The sequence below is a fragment of the Rana temporaria genome, chromosome 3 (assembly GCF_905171775.1).
Source record: "Rana temporaria chromosome 3, aRanTem1.1, whole genome shotgun sequence".
Classification (NCBI taxonomy): domain Eukaryota; kingdom Metazoa; phylum Chordata; class Amphibia; order Anura; family Ranidae; genus Rana; species Rana temporaria.
Genome location: NC_053491.1, coordinates 443,996,965 through 444,021,576, shown reverse-complemented (window position 1 = coordinate 444,021,576; position 24,612 = coordinate 443,996,965). Strand labels below are relative to the sequence as shown.

The following is a 24,612-nucleotide window of genomic DNA, read 5'->3' as shown; positions in this document are numbered from 1 at the left end:
TAGTCATGCATCTCTGGTACTCCCTAGCCACTGCCGCCGTCGCCGCTTTTCCAGCCAAGTATTTTGTACCTTCTGCAACCGTTATTATAAAAAAAAAAAACTGCCTAAAAATTAGAACAGGTACGCTTGAATCCAGTTTGTCCCTCCAATAAACAATGTTTTTTGATGCCTGAGGGCAACCAAATTCTCAGGTGCATTTGCCCGCCCCCCCCAGTGCAGCATTAGATAATTAAAGGGAGAATCTGATTGGCCGATATGGGTAACAAGAACAGATGCGCCCTTTCAGAAGGATCCTAAATCATTTCAGTAGTGACAATAGTTGGGGTACCGACGTCACAGCTGGTGAGAAAACAAACAATGATGTGCTCTATTTTTTTTTTTCGTTTTTATCTTTTTATCAAACAGACATTATATAATCAACTCCAGAAGAAATCTAGATTTTCAGCCTGTCATTACTACTCACTATAATACACACCTCATATAATGTTTCCAAACACTTGTTTGATTTTTGGAATGGAGGAAAGGCTGAATTTTTTTTCCTTTACATAAAAAAAGAGGGTCCTGACATTTCCAGGCTCATTGTCAGTATATAAATAAAAATTTGTGATTATTTTTCTATCCTTGAAAGCAAACGTAATAAAAAAAATTAAAAACAAAGAACAAAAAAAACCCCCCAAAAAAAGCACCTTCTCAACTAATCAGACACGTCGTGTGTCCGGCTGTAACTGGCTAGCATCAGCTGAATAAAAACACCCCAGCTGCTTTAACCCTAAAGGGGACCTCCCCTTGTATAGCTGGGTACAGTGAAAGTGAGACACAGAAGATGACCGCTGCAGATGGGGAGGATCGGGGTCCTGAACGATGGCCGCAGGCTACTGATTGGCAGCTTCACAGGCGTCGATCCAGTCACTGTAGACGTCCACTGCTTCTGAAAGGTCTGAGATTAGAAGTCAAGGAGCAGCAACTGAACATAATGGAAATACAAACATGTCTGGAGTGTGATCTGAAGCGTGAATAAAGATGAATGAAAACTAAAAATTACACGTGTCAGTAATTCCGCTGTGGGAAAACCTTTATGCAACCAATGTTAAGTCTCACAATATACAAGACTTTGAACCGTCAGTATTATCTTATTTTTTTACTACCGTATATACTCAAGTCTAAGCAGAGTTTTTCAGCACATTTTTTTGTGTGCTGAAAATGCCCCCCTCGGCTTATACTCGAGTCACCTTTTTGCGCCTGATCTCCCAGACTTTGGGGACCCATACCGACCGGCCATAGGCCCCCAAACTTGGCACACATGTAGCCCCACTCTTCTTCTACAATTGTGAAAAGATTGTTGTCCGGGAGACCTACGGCCGGGGAGCACCGATTTTTCAAAGCCGGACACCCCTTCCATAGACTCCCATGTTAAAACGGTAATTTCTCCAGTGACTTTGGGGACTCCGGTACCAGCTGGTCGTAGGTCCCCTGGACCAAGAACTTGGCGCACATGTTGCCCAATTTCTCTTCTACAAGTGTGCAAAGTTTGTTGACTGGTGACCTACAGCTAGGGAGCACTGATTTTTCAAAGCCAGGCACTACAGAGACTCCCATGTTAAACATCAGTCTAGTCATGGGCACAGTGAGGCATGCAGATGACACCTTAGGCTTATACTCAAGTCAATACGTTTTCCCAATTTTTTGTGGTAAAATTAGGTGCCTCGGCTTATACTCGGGTATATCCCTTCTGGAGTCTCATCCTTTTTATTAGTCCCTGGTGACCTTTGCCCAAGAGAAATTGAAAACATTTAAAATTTTGAGTTCTTACAAAAGACTTCGCAACGCAGGCACTTGTCCAAGAGATGTCCCTCAATGTAAAGAGGTTTCCTCCAACTTCCTGATGTGCCTTATGTACCTGAGCCCCATCTAGATCCAGCAATGTTGTCAAAGTCAGCGAACCAGGGTGGATATACAAAATAGGGGATAGATTTATAGCATTTTTATTATTATTTTTTAGTTCTAGCAATGGCGGCAATCTGCGATTTTTATCTGGACTGCAAAATTATGGCGGACACATTGGACACTTTTGGGATCATCGTCATTTATACAGCGATCAGTGCTATAAAAATGCACAGATTACGGTAAAAATGTCACTGGCAGGGAAGGGGTTAACACTAGGGGGGGGCAATCAAGGTATCAATTGTGCTCCCTAGTGTGTTTCTAACTGTAGGGGGGATGGGACTGACCTAGAGGAAATGACAGATTAGGGTTACTGGCTATTAGGAACTCACGATCTGTCTTTCTACACAGAACAGGGATGTGTGCGTTACACACGTCCCTGCTCTGCCTCTCTTGCCCATGACCGCCGGCAGCGGGCACGCCTGCCAAAAAAAAAACAGACATACAGCTACGACGGTTCGCGGGATCGTGCCGACGTATAACAACGGTGGCTGGTCAGCATGTGGTTAAAAAAATTGGCTATTTTTGATCCAAATCGATTTTTTGGATTATCAAGTTTTTATAAAACAGTCTCTCGCCTTGTTGTGTCACTGCCGCATCATCAGCCATTCCATTAAAGTGAATGGGACTGTCGGTAAGTCAACAGTGGGTCAGAGAATCAGCCACTATGGGACAGAGACGACAGTTGCCCTTTAAAAATGATGATTTAAAAATCAAGCCTTTTTACTAGCGATTTAAATCCAATCCACCCTACAGTGAACAAAATGGAGAGGGGGTGGGGCCAAACCACAGCTCTGTCTGAATAGAAGCAATTTGGTGCCCCCATAGCAGGCTGCTTGCTGTGGGGGCAGAAAGGGAGGGGCCAGGAAAGCCGTGTTCTGCCGAATAAGTTCCGCCTGGCGGATAAGGACCCCCTTGCACTGCACAGGCGGGGGTGATTTTAACAATAAAGTACACGTCTTAGCGGGCGTGTTGATGGGTGGATTTGCACATTTAAGTCAGATGGGTGGGTTTTACACCCATCAACATGCCCCGCTAAGACGTGTACTTTATTGTTAAAATCACCCTAGCTGAGTAGCACTAGCGTCGGGAGCGTGCAGCATAAGTGCGAGAGTCATTGCGCATGCGCCGTATAGAGCCGCCTCTCAGCAATACATGTTTGGCTATTTTCAGAGGCTCGGTTGAGGTTTGTACTGCGCAAGCGCCAGCCCCTGCGCCGTACAGGGGGGGGGTCAACATCTGCCGGGGGGGGGGGGGTATTTTCGGCAGGACACTGGCAAAGGACCCAAGAAGGAGGATTGGGGCTGCTCTGTGCAAAACCTCTGCACAGCGCAGGTAAGAATAATGTTTTTTTTTTTCCCCCCCCCCCACTTGAAAAAAACTAACAGACTTCAGTATCACTTAAATGTGACCTGTTGGGGCGCCTTGAGGACTGGAGTTGAGAAACACTGCTCTAGGCCTTATGCAAACTGCTCCCATCCGGAAACACATCACCATGTTTTGAGCCGCAAAGACCGTCTTGCAATCATCTGCCACATCTTGTTTGCTATACCTCCTGCTTTCAATAAAGATCTTCGCTCATGGGAAAAGGGTGTTTTGAATTCTGCCATCTGATAAAGACTGCCCACAGTGATTGTATCTTTGTATCTGCTTATACAGGCCAGGCATAGGTCTCAGCAAGGGATAAGTCACTATTACAACAGCTGGAGTCAGAATAACCTGACAGGTTTTAAAGCAGAACTTTACCCATAACAACTAATGTTCTTTAGCGAGGACCATATATGCCACCAAAATGTGTGTGCTGTAAATTGCCTCCAGTGTTGCTTGTTTGTTCTTGCCAGAGGATGCCATTTTGTTGAAGCCCAGAACCCCTGAGCAGCAGTAAATCTTTAGGCCCTCAGTGGCTCAAATTTTTTGGCAAAAAGGGAGAGCAACTGAGAATGCAGATTAGGGTGGGACAGCGTATTACTGGATTTTAAACAGTATATGGACTTATTTTTAACGTTATACATAGCTATACCTGCAAAAAGAGCCAATCTGAAGTGATCTAGCAGGACTTAGTTTTCTGACTAAAGTACCACTTTAACTCTCCAAATCCAATTTAAAATCCACGTTCATACATTATAATTCACTATTTGTGTTGCCAATTCTGCCCTTCAGCAGGTAAGCTCATAATTGCCAATGAAAATAGATCTGCTCTTTTGAACAAGTTCTCTTTGTGCCTCATATCAGTCCTGATGATGCAATGATAGGATAATGACAGGCATATCACTCCGTGTGTGTATAAAAAGCAAACAAGTTATTCTGGGTGTCTGGTTCATAAGATGAAGTAATGTGGGTACTCGTGCCCTCCCAGCTTTGAAGCAATACTGTTGCATTATGTTTTTTTATGTAAAGGATACATGTTATCGGTGTCTGAAATTCCTCGAGGCACACCGTACACGATATGACCCCCGTATTCCGTGCTCTGTCCCTGTAAAAACACAGAAAAAACATCAAGTCAACAAAATTGCAATAAATACACACTTTTCTTCATACAGGGGCTGGATCTGCTCAGTGGGGGCCTGATAGTTTTCCATTCCAAGTAAAAGACCCTTCATAGTGTGTAATAAAATTGGATGGTGTGACGATATCTGGGGGTTAAAGGAAAATCCCAAAACTTAATATTCTAGGCAAAGTTTCCAGAAAAAAAAAAAAAAAGTCCACGGCTGACCAAAATATTTGCCCCTGTTGGGGGATATTCCAAGAGATGCCATCAAACTCATTTTATTATTATTAAAGCCTAACTGCAGGTTTTAGTGAAACTTTAAATAGTTTGCAAGGGGCAAGCTGGGCCAAACAAAATCTATTTTATTCAAACACGTGAAGGTCATCAGAACAGCATGAACTGTCCCACTCCAGGAGCAAAATCAAGTTGCGCTCAGTGATGCTCAGCCATTCACAGGAAGCTTTGCATTTTCTGAATGAATACAAAAAACTTCCTCCTGTTAGCAGATATGGAGAGGTACAACACCACTCTCCCCCTGAGGCGAGGGATGTCATCATATCCCTCGGTATCAGCTTCATTCAGAAAATACAAAGCTTCCTGTGAATGGCTGAGCAGCACTGAGCGCAACTTGATTTTTTTTACCCCAGGAGCCGGATGGGTAGTCCAGGTCTTACTGCCAGAACACAGCGCCGACACCTGTTGTATTTATTGGTGAAGAAAATAGTTTGTTGGGACCAGCTTGATTCAAACAAACTACTTAGAGTTTACACACACACACACACACACACACACACACACACACACACACACACACGTAATCTAAATGGTGCTCATTAGCGGTCCTTTGCCCAAGAAAATTAATGGTGATTTGTGTGCATAATATATATATAATTATAATTATTAATAAAAATTAAACTTAAATATAATCAATCTTGTCTGTTCCTGAGTTTGGAGAACTCCAATTGTTTTTTTAATCTGAGATGTATACAAAAACATAGCACCACACAACATACCAGACAATTAGGAATTTTACACTCTGGTTATAAACAGAGCCGTATGGCCTGCTGGAGGTCATCTTAAAGCACCACGCAAATCTGTTTACACAGCAGGGCGTTTGTAACGAGGGGGTGCAAATGGAAATTCATCTCCTGAGGATGTTCTCACATAGGCCTCCAGATGACGATTGGGTGAAGGTAGAGGAGCATCAACTCAGACCTCTTGGCGAGGTGAAAATTTAAATTAACCGATTTCCTGACTTGCAACAACAAAGGAACCAGATATGGACTGGAATGTTGACCTGGATCAAGGCAGGTGTTCACAGAGTAATGCTGACCCCTTGTGAAAGACCGCAACATTTCCTGTAGGGTTGTCCCGATACCGATACCAGTATCGGTACCGATACCGAGTATTTGCGGGAGTACTTGTACTCCCGCAAATACCCCCGATGCCTAAATAGAATACTTCCTCCCCTCCCCCCCCCCCCGTATATCGCAAAGCCGCCGCCGCGTTAATCACAGCGTGGGGAAAATTAGAGTCAGCTTTCGTTTGAATAGCTGTTTTCCCTGCCGCGCATAGACACTCCCCCTTGCTCGGGATTGGACAGATCTGTCCAATCGCGAGCAAGGGGGAGTGTCTCTATACACAGCGCGGCAGGGAGAACAGCTTATTCAAACGAAAGCTGACTAATGTTCCCCGCGCAGTGATTAACGCGGCGGCATCATTAGGTACGGGGGACATGGCTGCAATATGTTTGGGGACATGGCTGCAATATGTTTGGGGACATATTTAAAAAAAAAGTATCGGTATCGGCGAGTACATAAAAAAAATAAAAAAATAAAAATAAAAAGGATCGGTACTTGTACTCAGTCCTAAAAAAGTGGTATCGGGACAACCCTAATTTCCTGGAGGATGTTCGGGGTAATAACATACTTCCTGGTGATTAAGAACAGCCCCTAATAGATTCTCATTGGACAGAGGAACATGTGCAGGAAGGGGGCGTTTGTGCCCAAGTGCTTTAAAATGTGAGTGCCAATTATGAAGGCCTGGAGCACAACCAACACATAGAACCCTGAGGAAGGACTTGCACAACGTATCATCCCTGCTCTTGTTTTGTTCAATCTAATTTTATTAAGATGTACAGAAAGGTTAACATATACAAAATATTAAAGGCCACGACACTGGGCATATCTGGCATGGTGAAATATTAGCAAACGTTTGCTTTGAGAATACATAATAGATAAAATACAATCTCTTATGTGCAAAGTCAAGGACATATATACACAAAACAAAGAAGTACTAAAGATTGTATAGGGAGCAAAGAATACCATTGCCGGTACTTGGTACCAGCATTGATACAATCCGGTGCTTCATTGAGAGGAGGACATCCCTAAATATAATGCAGCCCTGCTATGTTTGAGAAAGTAGTATACTGAAGGGATCACACCCCGTCATGAATGCACACTGTACTTGACACTAGGAATGGATATGAGACCCCTGGACGTTACACCTCAATAAGGAATTACAGATGGAAAAAAGGGATTTTTAATACAGCTTACCTGTAAAATCCTTTTCTTGGAGTACATCACGGGACACAGAGCAGCATATTCATTACTATGTGGGTTATATGGAGTACCTTCAGGTGATGGACAATGGCAATCTCAAACAGGAAGTGCCCCTCCCTATATAACCCCCTCCCATAGGAGGAGTACCTCAGTTTTGTAGCAAGCAGTATGCCTCCCAAAATGGTCCCCATAAGAGGGGTGGGAGCTCTGTGTCCCGTGATGTACTCCAAGAAAAGGATTTTACAGGTAAGCTGTATTAAAAATCCCTTTCTTTCTCGTACATCACGGGACACAGAGCGGCATATTCATTACTATGTGGGATGTCCCAAAGCAATGCTTACAATGAGGGGAGGGAGACATCTTCCCAAGACAAAAGGATTTAATTTAGAGATATACTCAAATCATAATAAATCCAACTTAGTTGAGAAAAAAATAATTTTAAAATTTTACTCAAAAGGGAGCCCCCGGAACCCGAGGGTCTCAAACTGCAGCCCGCAGCACTGCCTGCCCAAAGGCTGTATCAGTATTCCTTCTTACATCCAACTGGTAGAACTTTGTAAACGTGTGGACAGAAGACCAGGTTGCCGCCTTGCAAACTTGAGCCATAGAGATCTGGTGGTGTGCTGCCCAGGAGGCGCCCATGGCCCTAGTAGAATGAGCCTTTAATGATAACGGAGGAGGCAACCCTTTCAAGCCGTAGGCCTGAGTGATTAACTGTTTAATCCACCTCGAGATGGTGGATTTTGCAGCTGCCTGCCCCTTTTTGGGCCCATCCGGTAAAATGAACACCACATCTGTTTTCCGGATCTTCTCTGTAGCTTTAAGATAGGCCTTCATGGCCCTGACAATATCCAAGGTATGCAGCAACCCTTCCTTTTTGGAAGTAGGTTTAGGAAAGAAGGATGGTAATACCAAATCCTGGTTTAGATGAAAACTGGATATAACCTTTGGTAGGAAGGAAGGATGAGGGCGGAGAACGACTCTGTCCTTATGAAAAATAAGATATGGTTCCTTACAGGATAAGGCCGCCAGTTCCGATACTCTTCTGGCGGAAACCATGGCGACCAAAAATACTAACTTCCTTGTCAGTAAAACCAAAGGAATTTCAGCCAACGGCTCAAAAGGTTGTTTCTGTAAACTTGACAGAACAAGATTTAAATCCCACGGACAAAGCGGGGATTTAACTGGAGGATTAATACGCAAGACCCCTTGAATGAAGGTCTTAACTAGCGAGTGGGTGGCCAGCGGCCGCTGAAACCACACTGACAAAGCTGAAATCTGTCCCTTGATTGTGCTTAATGCCAGTCCTTTATCCACTCCTAGCTGGAGAAAACGTAATACTCTATCGATGGTAAATTTGCGAGAAAGCCATCGCTTGGACTCACACCAGCCTACATAGGCCTTCCAGACCCTGTAATAAATCACCCTAGAGACCGGTTTCCTGGCTCTGATTAGGGTAGAGATTACTTTCTGAGACAGACCTCTACCCCTGAGAATCAGGGATTCAGCTTCCAGGCCGTCAAATTTAGATGCCGTAAGGCAGGGTGGAGGATCGGACCTTGCGATAGCAGGTCTGGCCGTAGAGGAAGAGTCCAAGGGTCTCCCACTACCATCTTCAGGATTAGTGAATACCATGCCATGCTGGAGCTACCAGGATAACTGGTATGTGCTCCACCCTGATCCTGCGCAGCAGGCGGGGTAGTAACTGGAGCGGGGGAAATGCATAAAGAAGTTTGAACTGATGCCAAGGGCAAACTAACGCATCGGTTCCGCAGGCCCTGGGATCCCTTGTGCGGGACATGAACCTGTCTAGCTTCTTGTTCAGTCTCGATGCCATGATATCCACGTCCGGCACTCCCCATTTCTGGCAGTGTCTGAAAGACCTGTGGATGCAGAGACCACTCCCCCGGCAACAGAGTCTGGCGACTTAAGAAGTCCGCCTGTAGGTTGTCCACTCCGGGAATGAATATAGCCGATATGCAGGGCACATGGGCTTCTGCCCACAAGAAAATCAAGCTCACTTCTTTCTGAGCGGCTTGACTCTTGGTTCCCCCTTGGTGATTTATATATGCCACCGCCGTGGCATTGTCCGATTGTATTCTCACCGGGAACCCTTGTAGTTTGGACGTCCAAGCCCTGAGGGCTAGTCGAGCAGCTCTGAGCTCCAAGATATTGATGGGCAACTGCTTCTCTGCCGCTGCCCAAGTGCCCTGGCGAGTGCAACCATCCAAAATTGCTCCCCAGCCTATCAGGCTGGCGTCTGTGGTTACTATCTTCCAGGTCACAGGACTGAAAGTCTTTCCCTTCAGGAGATTCTGAGGGTTTAACCACCAAGATAGACTTTGCCGCACTCTTGGTGAGAGTGGCAAAGGAATTTCTAAGGCCTGAGGCCTCTTGCTCCATGCTGACAGGATGGCTGCCTGCAGGATGCGAGTGTGGCTCTGAGCGTACGGAACCGCCTCGAATGTGGCCACCATCTTGCCTAGTATTCGCATACATAGGTGAACAGTTGGCCTTTTCTTTCTTAGAACTATTTGTATTAGCTCTTTGATGGCCTTGACCTTTAATAGGGGTAGGAACACCTTTTGTTGTTGTGTATCCAATCTCATGCCGAGATATTCCAGCTGCCTTGTGGGCAGGAATGCTGACCTGTCTCGATTTAGGACCCAGCCGAACCTCTCGAGGTACTGAACGGTGAGGGCCACTGCTCGTTCCAGGCCAGGAGACGAGTGGTCTACGACCAAGAGGTTGTCCAGGTAAGCCAGGACCATGACCCCTTGGGTCCTTAGATTGGCTAGGATTGGGGCTAGGACCTTCGTGAATACCCGGGGGGCCGTAGCCAACCCGAAGGGGAGCGCCACAAATTGGAAATGACGCTGAGCCACCGCGAAGCGTAGAAATACTTGATGTGGCTGAAAAATTGGCACATGAAGGTAAGCATCCTTTATGTCTATGGACGCCATGAATTTGTCCTTCTGGAGCACGTCGACAGCTGACCGAATAGTTTCCATCCGGAATGAGCGGACCTTTAGGTACGCATTTACTCCCTTTAAGTCCAAGATTGGCCTGACATCGCCGTTGGGCTTTGGGATGATAAACAGGTTGGAGTAGAACCCCAATCCCTGTTCCCGGACTGGTACTTCTACTATCACCTTCTGGCATAGCAGATGATTCAATGCCGCCATCAATGCGGCTCTTTTCACAGGGTCGCCTGGTACTCTTGACTCCTGGTAATGAGGAGGAGGGAATTTTAGAAATTCTAGTTTGTAGCCCGTGGTCACGGAAGACCGTACCCAGCAGTCGGGAATGCTGGCCTCCCAAACCTCTGCAAAGAGACGCAGCCTTCCCCCCACCATCGTGGGTGGGGGCGCCCCTTCATAAGGCCGACTTGGGGGCTGGCTTCGCAGGCTTGCAGTACCACTGCTTCTTGCCCCCCGTGGCTTGGCCCTGCGGCTTATTGTTAAATCCTGATCTTGCAGGAGGCCGTCGATACTGTTTGGTATTAGAGGGCCCCTGCCCCGGGGAGGGCTGGCGCTTAAATGCGGGCCCTCTGGCCTTCTTGACTGGCAAGAGAGTGCTTTTGCCGCTTGATATAGTCTGAATATATCTATCCAGATCTTCTCCGAAGAGACGTCCTCCATGGAAGGGAAACCCTACCAGGAGTTTTTTGCACGGGGGCTCAGCCTCCCAATTCTTCAACCATAAGAGCCTTCTCATATGGATTAGAAATAAGGATAAAACGTGACGCCTGCTGGATGGAGTCCTTGATAGCATCCACCGTAAAGCGTATAGCCCTGGGTATATCCGAAAATTCCTCTGCCTGTTGGGCAGGGATAAGTTTAAGCATTTGCTTAGTCTTATCTGATAATGCTTGGGCAACTCCAATAGCAGCCACAGCGGGCTGAACTATCGCCCCTGCTGAAGTAAAGGAGGCCTTAAGTAATGTTTCCAAGCGTTTATCAACCGGATCCTTAAACACCTGTAAGTTTTCTACAGGGCAAGTTAAAGATCTGTTCACACAGGAGATGGCTGCGTCCACCGCCGGGGGCGCCCACCTTTTGGAGAATTTCTCCTCCATAGGATATAAAACAGAGAATTTTTTAGGTGGTAAAAAGACTATCTGGCTTGATCCAATCCTGAAATATGACATCCTCGAGTAGAGGATGGACCGGAAAAACTGCGTTGCTTTGAGGCGCTCTTAATGAGCCTAAAGCTGAAACCGCCGATACTTGAGGTTCTGGTATGGGTAACTTAAATGCCTCATGGACCATGTCCGTTAAAGCTTGAAACCACAAACTTTCCCCTTGGGAGGTTGAACTAGACTCCTCAGTATCCGGATCCTCGATCTCTGAACCACCCTGGTCCAAAACGTCAGGATTATCCAATTCCCCTAGGGAAAGGATCTCTGAGTCTGAGGGTTCCTGCTCGGGTGACGGAGACCTAGTCCGCTTTCTACCCGATATAGCCTTAGCTATTCTTTTTGCCATTCTTTTCTCTAGTTCTCCTAAAGAAACAGCAAGCACCCTCTCAGTGACAAAGCCGGGGTTGGACTGAACTGGACCAGCCCCAGCACCAGATCCCCCAGGTCCCATCAGGGCGTGCCCTGATATGTCCTGTGGGGAGAGCAGCGGCATAGCCGTGTCTGAGCCCTCGGATTTTGCGGGGGAATCCCCACCCTTTGTACCCTCTGACCCAGAAGCCATGGTACAATACCGAGGTACACCTGCTATCACCCAGCCACAGACGTAGCTAAGGGGATCTGCCGGTTTGGGAACGATAGAGACTAACGCCCAAACTGAGAAGGGAGATCAGAAGTACTTTCCCTTTTTCTTCTTCTTTTATCTTTTTTTTTTTGAAGAGGAAAAGAAAAATACTCTGTCTCCTAATAAGTATTGCCAATAGCCATCTGCTGAAAAAAAGGAAAAAGAAACCTATCTGTAGGTTTGACAGTCTATTCTTTAGAAAAAGACTGTAATCTTTCCTTCCGCCACTGGGTGCCTCAGCGAGCTCCGCTCTGCGTCCTCCTCTAACTCAGGGAGACACTGAGCTTTTGGCAGCTACTGGAAGGGCCTCCCCTTCCTATATGTAAATCGCCGCCCACAGGGATGCGCCCCCACCCCAGCCAATGGCGCGGAAAAACGTTCATATCTCGGGCGCGCGCGTGCCCGTCGGCGGGGGCCATCGCACATGGAGGAGGACGGAGCGGTGCAGCACCCAGGCAGGTAAGCCCTCAGGTAGGTCACAGACCTCCTCTTAGCATGGGAAACACGGCTCCTGTATTTCACAGAGATCCCACACCTAGCGCAGCAGACCTAGCTAAACAACACTTACCAGGGAGGACACCTATCACTGGGGGAAAAAGATTTGAATCATCCTGTCTCTGACCATAGACAGTGATTCCTTGCCAATGCAGAGCATACCCAGGCATGACCCCCTGTGCACCTCCCTCCAGGGAATCTGCCAAGAACCAAGTTCCGCAGGCTCCCCAATACTTACCTGCTCCATGCCGCAGGACTTTTGCACAGCAAGAGGTCCAATCTTCCCCCATCTCCGTGGGTGGCGTCTAGACCTTCAGGCCCTGGGTTCCTATGAATGAGCCACTGTCCTGGGCCCATATAGCACCCTGGCAAACAGGAGCTTTAGATGCCCAAGGTTCTAAGTCCTGGGCCCAGGGTCCAGCTCTCTAAAAAGAGAAGCGTTATGGGCAAACCCCATGGCTTTGGGGTCCGGATACTGTCCACTTTAGCACTGAGGCCGTTGGACAGATCCGGTTAGCCTGCCTTGATCCCAAGGATGTGGAGGCAAAGCTAAACCATGACCAACACCTAAGACACTGGCGAAAAAACTGAGGTACTCCTCCTATGGGAGGGGGTTATATAGGGAGGGGCACTTCCTGTTCGAGATTGCCAGTGTCCATCACCTGAAGGTACTCCATATAACCCACATAGTAATGAATATGCCGCTCTGTGTCCCGTGATGTACGAGAAAGAAAGAAAAATGTGCAAGGAATGAAAAAAGAAGACCCCCTTCACACTGAGGAGTTTTTCAGGCGGTACAGCGCTAAAAATAGCGCTGCTATGCCACCTGAAAAACTCCTGCCCAGCAACCTCAATGTGAGAGCCGGAGGGCTTTCACACTGAGGCGATGCGCTGGCAGGAGAGAAAAAAAAAATCTCCTGTCAGCAGCATCTTTGGAGCGGTATGTATACCGCTCCTTCCCATTTAAAACAATGGGAAACCGCGGTAATACCACCCGCAATGCTCCTCTGCAGAGCCGCATTGCGGGCGGTATTAACCCTTTATCGGCCGCTAGCGGGGGGTTAATACCGCACCGCTAGCGGCCAAAGGTATAGCGCCGCTATTTTCAGCGCGCTATACCGCCACCGCGGCTCCTGCCCCAGTGTGAAAGGGGCCTAAGTGAATCAAATACACTACACAGGGCTATCAGGAGGTGTCTGCAGAGCCACCTTCAGCCCAAGCAAGGAACTCCGAGAAGTAGCAGAATATGGACCAGGAGGTTCAGGTGAGGGAGAACTGTACCTCCCCATCCAGCTTCCTGAGCCAACAGTCGTTCCAAATCTATTATACGGTCCACCTCACTCGTCCAATCCCCAAGGGCAGGGAATAACTATCCTAGCTACAGCCAGGAAGTGTCACAGGAGGTCTTTCTTTACAGATTTGAAGAATCCAGGAAGCATAGACAAAAGGCCCACCTCAGGTGGGGATTGGACAGAGGGCGCCATCAACTTACATTACAGTTCAATTATTTTTTGCCAAACTCCCTTTACAGGGGGGGGGGGGGGGGTACTCCCCACCATATGTAAAGCACGGTACCTTTAGCTACATTAAAACGCCAACAAGTCTGGTGAGGAAGGACTAAAGCGATGGCTGGTTGGCGTACATCTGTACCATCTTGTCACCAGCTTAAACCCTTTTTCTTGTGTCGTATTGGCAAGGGAAAGTTTATGAGTTAGAACAAAACACTTTTGTCAATCCGCAAGAGAAGTGGAGTGACGTAGTTCCGATTCCCACATTTGCGCCCAAAAAAGGGAGTCATGGGGCCAAAAGGTTTAGGTAGGCTACAGGTTGTCATCAGGTGGTCCCATATTTGGATCGTCTGACGTGGAAAGTCTTGGAGAGATGAGCCCTTTCGAAGAGTGGCTTGGATCCATGGAAGGGTTCATATGATTTTTCTAATTAGACCCAAAGCTTAGAGGAATGATGGAACCAGTCTGATGTGCGCCTCTGCTCTTGTTTTATATGCGCTTTACTACAATCCTTAGATTTTATGTTACTGCTCTACTTTCTTTATAAAAAAGACAAATCTCTGCTTCTTTGAGCATTAGGTTTACTTTTTTAGCTAATATTGTTATATCACCAGAAACATGATCAGAACTTTGATAGACTAGCCAACTATAGGAACAGACAAGAGAATACAAAGTTATAATTTAAATAGGGGGAATCCAACCCCTGCCGCCACCACCCCATTTATTTCAATCTGCAATTAGAAAGAGAAAGGGCTTTACTAGATGGCAAGCTCATGATGATCTCCGTTTTGCAAAGCAGCTGTAGGCACCAACCGCAAGAACATTTTACGTATTATGCGCAATAAAGGACTTTGGAGTCACCTAAATTCTGATTTATTAAACCCAACCCAGTTCACCCATCTATAGGAGAAGCTCATTACATTTGCTCCAAAAATTGAAAGATGTAAAAATATATTATTCTGATCATTTTGCAACAAACAGCCACCTACAACATCTAAAACGTATAACATCTTACATATTGACGTCACAGGACTTTTCGTGATTGCAGAAAGGACACGTGAACTGCGTCTCAAGGATTCCAGTCTTCTTCTTAGGTGGAGGCTTCCTCTTTGACTTTCTACGTCCCATTTTTATCCTAAAAAAAAAAAAAAAAAACTCTCAACATTTTGTTAAACTTTATCCACACAGAAACGAAAGCAAATAACAGTGCATACACCAATATCACTCTACCAAGCAAAAGTCCAGGTATTTTGTTAACAGAATGGAGTAAGAGCTTCTTGCAATAAGCCAGGTCACCTGTTGTGGTATGACGTGTAATCAACACGTCTTCTTGTTTCTACAATGATTAAAACATAATATAGCATGTGCTACTGTATAATCAGCTCTGGGATTAGACGACTCAGATACTGTGGAAGAGTCACAGGGCCAAGGTTTGCCCAGAGGGCGTAGATCTACATACAGCTAGTATGACTGAATTTGCATCGTAATCGGACCAAATTCGCACAGGACCCCTTTTTTGTTCACACCCATGAGATGCGATTCCTGTCAGAATTTGCAGATCGCACTGCCATATGCAAACTGATTTGGGGGCATCGTTAACTTTTGACACTCCCAGCAGTTGGCATAGGGCAGAGTGAACTGCCACCAGGAGACATGCAATGCGGGAACCCGCGGTGGATTTGCAGGGTTCCCACATCACTGCAGTGTGAATTGAGCCTTAAAGTGGATGTAAGCCCGAAATGTTTTTTTTTTTGCTGTCACAATGTACAGTAAAAGATTTCCCATCATCTGTGCCCAGTCTTGCCACACAGAGTTACTCCAGCTCTGAGCAATCCTCTTATTGTTCAGTGAAATAAAACAGACTAACAGAGAAAAGCCTTGGTCCGTTCCGCCCCCTTGCTGTGAGTGACAGGTTATTTACATATCTCATGCACTAGCCTGGAGACAGGCATTTTTTTTTAATTCCCACCCCCCACTCCTTTTCTGAAGTTATGTGGTTACTTTTCTGGATATTGGATGTTAGTGATCATAGCAGAATTCAGTGTAAGTAATACACAGGACAAAACGCATGTTGACAAGTGGAGTGTACAGGTCCGACATCACGACTCCACCCACCGAGCCCCAGACAACAGATCCACCCACAGAATCTGCAGTTTCAGTTCTTATAACAGACAGAGGGGAGACATTTGACAGGTAAGGATACATGCAGGAGGCATCTATATCCTTATAGATCAGCACTATGGCAGTAGTTTAGAAAGGATGAGAGTGGCTTTACATCCACTTTAAGTAGAACTCAAGGCATTACCTACCTAATCTTAAAAATGCTCCCTCCCCCGCTCCAAACACCTATTCTGGTCACCTTGTATAAAGCCATCCATAGAGGATACGATTTTCTTTCCTGAAGCCTTTAATTGTTTGATTACTCCAGTAACAGTGTTGATGGGGGAATCCCTCCCAAAGTGGAATTGTGTATTCCTGGCAGGGGAGCCGTCCCTGCCGGGTGAACACAGCGATTCATGCCGGCGGCCATCTACAGTGGGGATCGAAAGTTTGGGCACCCCAGGTAAAAATTTGTATTAATGTGCATAACGAAGCCAAGGAAAGATGGAAAAAACTCCAAAAAGGCATCAAATTACAGATTAGACATTCTTATATTATGTCAAAAAAAAAAGTTAGATTTCCATCATTTACACTTTCAAAATTACAGAAAAAAAAAAAAAAAAAAAGTCTGCAAAAGTTTGGGCACCCTGCAGAGTTAATATCTTGTACTGCCCCCTTTGGCAAGTATCACAGCTTGTAAACGCTTTTTGTAGCCAGCCAAGAGTCTTTCAATTCTTGTTTGAGGTATCTTTGCCCATTCTTCCTTACAAAAGTCTTCCAGTTCTTTGAGATATCTGGGCTGTCTGTCACACACTGCTCTTAGGTTCACACTGCTGCGAATTCCAAATCGCAGTAAAAAAAAAAAAAAAAAAAAAAAAAAAAAAAATCGCGATTTTACCGCGATTTAAGAGACATCTGTGCGGGGTTTAATGTAAATCGCAGCCCAAAATCGCAAAAAGTAGTACAGGAACTACCTTTTGAAATCGGTGCAGCGCCGCAGATGCGGCGTCGCATCAATTAGGACGGTGCCATTGCCGACAAATGCCGCCGATTTGAGATGCGATTTGACATGTGAAATCGCATCTCAAATCGTACCCAGTGTGAACCAGGGCTTAAGGTCTATCCATAGAGTTTCAATTACCTTGAGGTCAAGGAGATTGTGAAGGCCATGGCAAAACCTTCAGTTTACGCCTCTTGATGTAATCCCCCGTGGATTTTGAGGTGTGTTTAGGATCATTATCCATTTATAGAAGCCATCCTCTCTTTAACTTCAGCTTTTTCACAGATGGCATCAAGTTACCATCCAAAATTTGCTGAAATTTTATTGAATCCATTTTCCTTCTACTCATGAAATGTTCCCTGTGCCACTGGCTGCAATACAACCCCAAAGCATGATTGATCCACCCCCATGCTTCACAGTTGGACAGAGGTTCTTTTCATTAAATTCTGTGCCCTTTCTTCTCCAAACGTACCTTTGCTCATTCCAGCCAAAAAGTTCTATTTTAACCTCATCGGTCCACAGAACTTGTTTCCAAAATGCATCATGCTTGTCTAAATGTTCATTTGCAAAGTTCATATGCTGATTTTTGTGGTGAGGACGTAGAAGAGGTTTCCTTCTGATGACTCTTCCATGAAGACCATATTTGTACAAGTATCTCTTTATAGTGGAATAGTGTACCACAACTCCAGTGTCTGCCAGATCTTTCTGGAGGGATCGTGCAGTCAAACGTGGGTTTTGAATTGCTTTTCTCACAATCCTGCGAGCTGTTCTGTCTGATATTTTTCTTGGTCTTCCAGATCTTGCTTTAACTTCCACTGTTCCTGATGACTGCCATTTCTTAATTACATTCCAAACAGAGGATATTGACATCTGAAAACGCTTTGCTATCTTCTTATAGCCTTCTCCAGCTTTGTGAGTGTCAACTATTTTCAGTTTTCTAGACAACTGCTTAGAAGAACCCATGGTGCAGATTGTTGGGGCAAGGTCAGATGAGTCTGGGCATTTAAAACCTTTGAGATTGACATCACCTGGTCTTCCCAGACGATGACTGAGAACAATCCATGACACTGGCAAAGGGGGCAGTGCATGCTATAAATTCTGCAGGGTGCCCAAACTTTTGCAGACGTCATTGTTTTGTTTTCTGCCATTTTGAAAGTGTAAATGATGGAAATAAAATCTAACTTTTTTTGACATATTTTAAGAATGTCTAATCTGTAATTTGATGCCTTTTGGAGATTTTTCCATCTTTCCTTGGCTTCGTTATGCACATTAATACAAATTTTTACTTGGGGTGCACAAACTTTCGATCCCCACTGTAGTAGCAATAATCGCATCCTAAAAAAATCAGACATGCTGACAGATTGATCGACTTGGGTACAATCAGCCAACCCATACATGGATCGGATCTCAGCCAGTCCCTGCTGAACTGACCAACATTTGAACCATCTATGGCCAGCTTAAGAAACCTATTGTCAGGCCAGTCCAGTTACATGACCTCCTCCAATGTCAGCCAGAACCAGCTGCAGGGGAGAGGAGTGTGCACTTCTACAAGGGCTAGGCTAGTAAAGCCTGAAGCAGCCCAAAAGCAGGCCGCATGAAGACACATGAGATCCGATTCCAGTGCGGCAATTTTTTTTTTTAAATGATATAAACTGAGGTTTTTAAACATCGTTGGGGAGGTTGTAAAATGTCTCATGTACAATAAGCTTTAAAGTATAGGTGTACTTTTATTAGGCACGTCACCAACTCCACTCCCTCCTCCTATCTAATCTACACTAATAAAGCCAACCCAAGCCTAACCAGCCCCAGCCTGCTCCACATCCTCCATCACTGAGAATGGAGATGAGAAGATCACCTTTTATATCTTATTGAAGGGCGGCTCATTCACACAATGTGTGACACCCTGTACTAACCTGCACAGATCAGCGTCCAATCACCACTAGGGTACGTTTTCCATGTCCCCGATCACACCAGACCTGCCTTGTGGGGCTTGGAGTAAACGCAGACATGCTGGATGATGCCGCAATGCACTAGACCCCACCCCATGTCACCATTAGGGCTCATTCACACTAGTAAAGCTCTCTGAAGAGAGATCCGCATTCAGAAGGTTCTTTAGGGATCATTTGACATTCAGTGAGCAGGAATTGCCTCACCCGCTTTACCCCCACAAAGCCCTCACTAGCACATCACATCCGTGTGGCACTTGCAGAGCGGCTACGTTCAGTGGCACAATCCTTGCTGTACGATTCCTGCTATCAGCATGAAGCAAGGCACTGCAGAGCACCCCCAGCCACCTGGTTGAGGGGCAGTAAAGGCATGGCTCAATCACAGGTTTTACTGCCCCACAACTCTGCAAGGCACAGGAACGAAGCATCATTTGTGACATTTCTAATGAAGCTAGAAAAGTAAATAGCCCAACGCTCACCAGCCTGCACATTATTGCGGCTCAGTTTAGCATGCCTAATGGTGTGAATGAGGTCTCAAGGTACACCTGGAGTCAGTGATATGCAGCTGATAATCTGCGCTGCCTTTCCCCTTTAGGCCCCATTCAGATCTCGCCTTAGCGATTCATACATATGCGGTACAGAAAACACAGCGATCCCACCACACTTTGCACTGTTTGTGATTGGCTGGAGAAGTCAATACAAAATTTACAGCCCCAAAAGGATTGCAAATGCAATGCGGTCACAGCTCCAAAACAAGCTCAAATCACACCGCACTGGATCACATGTGACTTTCACAGGAATGGGGTGCAGGGCATGTGCGATTCGCATGCGGGTTCTAGTGTTCAGGGCTGAGCAGGAACAAGACTTTTAGGGCCATTTCACATCAGTGCTTTTTTTCTGCACAACATACATGCACAGGGTTTTCCATGTATTCCAATGGCTCTAGTTGGCTCTTGTTCACACCATGCAGTCAGTTTCCGGTCAGTTTCTTCACTGGAAACCGACATGGGAATACATGGAAAACACTGTGCATGAAAAAATGCACGCGAAACTGTACGGAACTGCGTCTGGTGTGAACTGGCCCTAAAGGCGCGATTTAAAAACGTTTTTTGCATGTCGCACTTAAAAGGACACTAAAGATCCTTTTTTTTTTTTTTTTAATATCAAACGTGTCATACTTGCCTCCACTGTGCAGCTCGTTTTGCACAGAGTGGCCCCGATCCACTTCTTCTGGGTTCCCTCGGCAGCTGTCTCGGCTCCTCCCCGTAAGAACTAACCCCCTTCATGGAAGCTCTCTCCCATGGCGGTTAGTTCTTGCGAGCGCGCTCCTATGATACAGTCAGCGGCTATGGCCGCAGGCTGTATCACTTTGCCCCTTTCCCCCTTGTCATTGATTTGATCGACAGCAGCGGGAGCCAATGGCTGCGCTGCTATCAATCAACCAGTGAATGAGCCGAAAAGCCAGCACGTTCACGGCCCGGGACTTTCGAGGGGTCAGGTAAGTAAACTGGGGCTCGGGGGACCGCTAATCCTCTGATGTTTTTTTCACCTTGATGCATAGAATACATTAAGGTGAAAAAACATGAACCTTTACAACCCCTTTAAAGGCGCAGCCCATTGAAGGGAAAAATCTACCTTATGCACGTTTGTCTTCAGAAAGAAGCCGTTTCCCAATTGCACGGGGTTAGTTCCGCCATTAACAATAATGGCACTCAAACGCATGTCTAGTGCTTTGCCGTGATTTGGGATCGTGGGCAGATTTGCTGATTCCAAATGACCCAATGTGAACGGGGACCTGGGGCCACTTCACACAAGAACACGGAGCGGAAAGAGGCGTCTTGTGTTCAAAACCCACGACAGATTACCCAGTCCCCTTCTCTGCACTGAAGATGAATGGACAGCAGAGGCTCCTCCCTATTCATAAACTGAAGCATAGTAAACACTGATTTCATTCAGAAAAGGAAGGAGTTGGTAAATGACATTTATTGGCTCCTTCCTCCGCTCTCCACCCCGCTCCGCTCTCCACCCCGACAGATCTGGGACAGGGACAGGGGGTCCGGAGGAGGATACAGGGGACCGTGGAGGGCAATCGGTTGCAATCATGGATCTCCCTGGGAGGCTTATAATAAATAGGGAGAGAAGGAGAAGTGGGTGCTTTACTGAAAGCCACCCAGGGAGATTGGCGCTTATAACTGCTGCCACTGCAGCACCGATCATCTGTGAGGATGCCCAGGTATCGGATTAGACATCAGAGCATTTGCAGCGCTGCACTTCTGCAAATACTTGTTAGCGGCACCCCTAGTGCAGATCAATATTGCAGATGTGTCAACTCCAGCACACCCCAAACCACAGAAATCCACGTGCCTCACACACTGAGGTTATGTGCACTTACTGAAGTATTAATACGCCTGCCTTTACACACACAAACTTTAATGGCATCCCAGTCTTAGTCTGTAGGGTGAGAAATTGAGTGTTCTTATGGACCTTGCTTTGTGCTCTGGACCAAATCGTTCGGTGGAGGGGGATTATGGTGTGGGGTTGTTTTTCAGGGATTGGCCGCTTAGTTCCAGTGAAGGGAACTCTTAACGAGTCAGCATACCAAGACATTTTGCACAATTTCATGCTCCCAACTTTGAGGGAACAGTTTGGGGACGGCCCCTTTCTGTTCCAACATGACTGCGCACCAGTGCACAAAGCAAGGTCCATAAAGACATGGATGAGCAAGTTTGGGGTGGAGGAACTTGATTGGCCTGGACATCAAATTGTTGCCACAAAGTTGGGAGCATGAAATTGTCCAACATGTCTTGGTATGCTGACACCTTAAAGTGGAGATTCACCCAAAAATCAACTTTCTGCCAATAGATCCAGCATACTGCTGACATCTGCAGTATGCTGTTTTTTTTTTTTGTACTTATCGTTTTATCAGCCGTTGTTATCCAGCTCCAAGCAGGGATTTCTGTGGAGAATAGGCGTTCCTAAGCCAAGCGGATTTGATTGACGGGCTGCTAAAGCGCGTCACGCCTTCTGAAAATACCCGAGGTGACACACGAGTGTTTACAGCGCCTGCCGCGTAGAGCTGACTGCGCAGGCGCCGTAAACTCGAGTGTCACTTTGGGTATTTTCGGAAGGCGTGACGCGCTTTAGCAGCCCATCAATCAACTCCGCTTGGTTTAGGAACGCCTATACCCGGAAGGAATCCCCGCTGGGAGCCGGATAACAACGGCTGATAAAACGATGAGTACCAAAAAAAAACAGCATACTGCAGATGTCAGCAGTATGCTGGATCTAATGGCAGAAAGTTGATTTTGGGTGAACCCCCCGCTTTAAGGGTCCTTTCACACGTGCGGACGAACGGACCGTTTATTACAAGTCCGTAAACGGACTTGTAATGTATCCCTATGGGATTGCAGACGTTAGCGGATGATGCATCCGCTTATGTCCATAACCATCCACGTCCGCAAAGTTCTGCTTTTTCAGACGGAAGAAAACGCTATTTTTCTTCCGTCTGGCGGAACGGATCAGATGAATACAGACGGTCCGTATTCATCCGATTCCCCATAGGGGAGAGCAGAGCAAAGACAGGGAGGTCTCTGCACTGTGTGCGGGGACCGCCCTGTCAGCCGACAGCTCAGTGGGGATTTACGGAGGAATCCCAGCTGAGCCAAACGGGCTAACGGAGCGGATCAATACGGATCCGCTCCGTGTGAAAGAGCCCTAAGAGTTCCCTTCACTGGAACAAGGGGCCAACCCCTGAAAAACATCCCCACACCATAACCCCCCCCCCCCTCCACCAAATGATCTGGACCAGTGGACAAAGCAAGGTCCATAAAGACGTGGATGAGCGAGTTTGGGGTGGAGGAACTTGACTGGCCTGCACAGAGTCCTGACCTCAACCTGATAGAACACCTTTGGGGTGAAATAGAGCGGATACTGCGAGCCAGACCTTCTCATGCAACATCAGGGCCTGACCTCACAAATGCTCTTCTGGAAGAATGGTCACATTCCCATAGACACTCTCCTAAACCTTGTGGAGCCTTCCCAGAGGAGTTGAAGCTGTTATAGCTGCAAAGGGGCCAACTCAATATTGAACCCTACGGACTAAGACTGCATTCACACCTAATCGCAGCGTTTTGTCCCGCGAATTGCAGCATTTTGTACCACGATTTTCTGCGACAAAGCGCCACGGTTTTAACCCCCAGGTCCACATCTCCTATTCCGAACCCGCCTGAAAAAAAGGGTCCGGGACTTGTTTTGAGCTTCAGGCGTTCGGCGTGGAGATGTGAACCATCTCCATAGAGGGCAGTGGTATTTCTCCCCTCCAGCGTGTCGGGCATAAATACGCCTAGGTGTGAATGGAGCCTTAGACTGTGATGCCATTAAAGTTCATGTGCGTGTAAAGGCAGGTGTCCCAATACTTTTGGTAATGTAGTGGAAGAGTCCACAGGACGGAGCTGGCCAGCTTGGCACGGATCATATCCCAGACTGCAATCAGCTCAGCAATGAAATTAGGTCATCGAGAGACCCGAGGAGAAAAAACAGTGATTGGTAGGCTGCCATTTCTGTCCAGCTGTGTCTGCCCTTCGGTGCTTTCTGAGTGGCTGATGAGGAAGAAGCATGCAGCCAGCGAAGTCTGAAGTCATTATGAAGGTAATAAAGACACCGGATCATCATGAGAAGCAGACAAGCGGTAGCAATGGGGGCCTATTAGGGTCAGATCCCAATGGTTCGGTCCTCAGGCCCCACTAACAGGCCAGATTTTATGTATTACCTTGGGGGAGATGCAGACTAGAACACTGCAATCACTGAGCAGCAAATGAAATCCCCTGTGATGTATTTCAGTTATCTTGAAAACCTGGCCTGTTAGTGGCTCCTGAGGACAGGAGTTGGGAACCACTGATCTATAAGAAAACATAAAATAGAAGACTGCCTCTGATAGAGCGATAAATGCACTATACATACAACGATAAACACCTCTATACACACACAGACCAGTGCTGCGATCTCCCAGGAGGCAGGTGGTTGCTATAGGCAACAGCCAGCCTTCCCCTCTCCTATATAGGCGGCCTTAATGTGCCCACATATCACCCATGGTAGAGGTACGGGAACCCCCAGCACTGAGCCGCCCCCATCTCCCATTATTTACCTTCTTTTTCCCGCCGCACTATCTCCTTCCTCGCTAAAGCTGCTGACTGCTCCGTGTGACCGGAAATCCCCCCTCTCTCACCGCATGCACTTCCTGTTTCAACTAATCCCGCCTCTTCTGTTTGATGATTGGACGATCCTGGAGGACAGAGTCATTGGCCCCGAGGAGACGCCAATCACAGAAAGAGGGAGGAGCGGGTTTCTGCAGAATTGGGGATGTGGGGCGGGCGCTGATTGGCTCGTCTGTAAAACTCCACGGCGTTGCTGGTTGCTAAGGCCTGGAGCGCGAGGCTGGGGAAAGGAACACGTGGCTGTGTGATGGGGGAGGGGGAAGGATGACCTCTCTATCATCATCCCCATGTTTATCCTCCTCCTCATCCAGTGTTTTCAATCATTTTATGTCACACACGAAGTCCATGGTCTGTGTACTTGTCAATGACTGGCATACATTTAACCACTTCCCACCCAGGCCAATTCTTCTCTCCTACATGTTAAAAATCTACTTAGAACACCCAAACATAATATATATATTTGCAGAGGCCCTATAGAATAAAATTGTGGGTGTTGCAATTTGTTATGTCACGCGGTTTTTCAAAGGCATTTTTTTTGGGAAAAAATATTTGCCGACCACCGCACGATCATATAAATCAACAGAATGGCACGGCTGG

At 46.6% G+C, this 24,612-nt stretch overlaps 1 protein-coding gene across 1 annotated transcript; it reads right to left on the bottom strand.

The window, feature by feature from the left end:
* Positions 1-370: 370 nt before the first annotated feature.
* Positions 371-24,057, bottom strand: ELOF1 (elongation factor 1 homolog). Its single transcript, XM_040346508.1, has 4 exons — positions 23,946-24,057; positions 14,772-14,891; positions 4,344-4,414; positions 371-937 (listed from the first exon to the last, which is right to left on the bottom strand). Exons 2-4 carry the CDS (start codon positions 14,882-14,884, stop codon positions 873-875), a joined length of 249 nt encoding a protein of 82 aa, XP_040202442.1. The 5' UTR covers positions 14,885-14,891; positions 23,946-24,057; the 3' UTR covers positions 371-872.
* Positions 24,058-24,612: the final 555 nt, after the last annotated feature.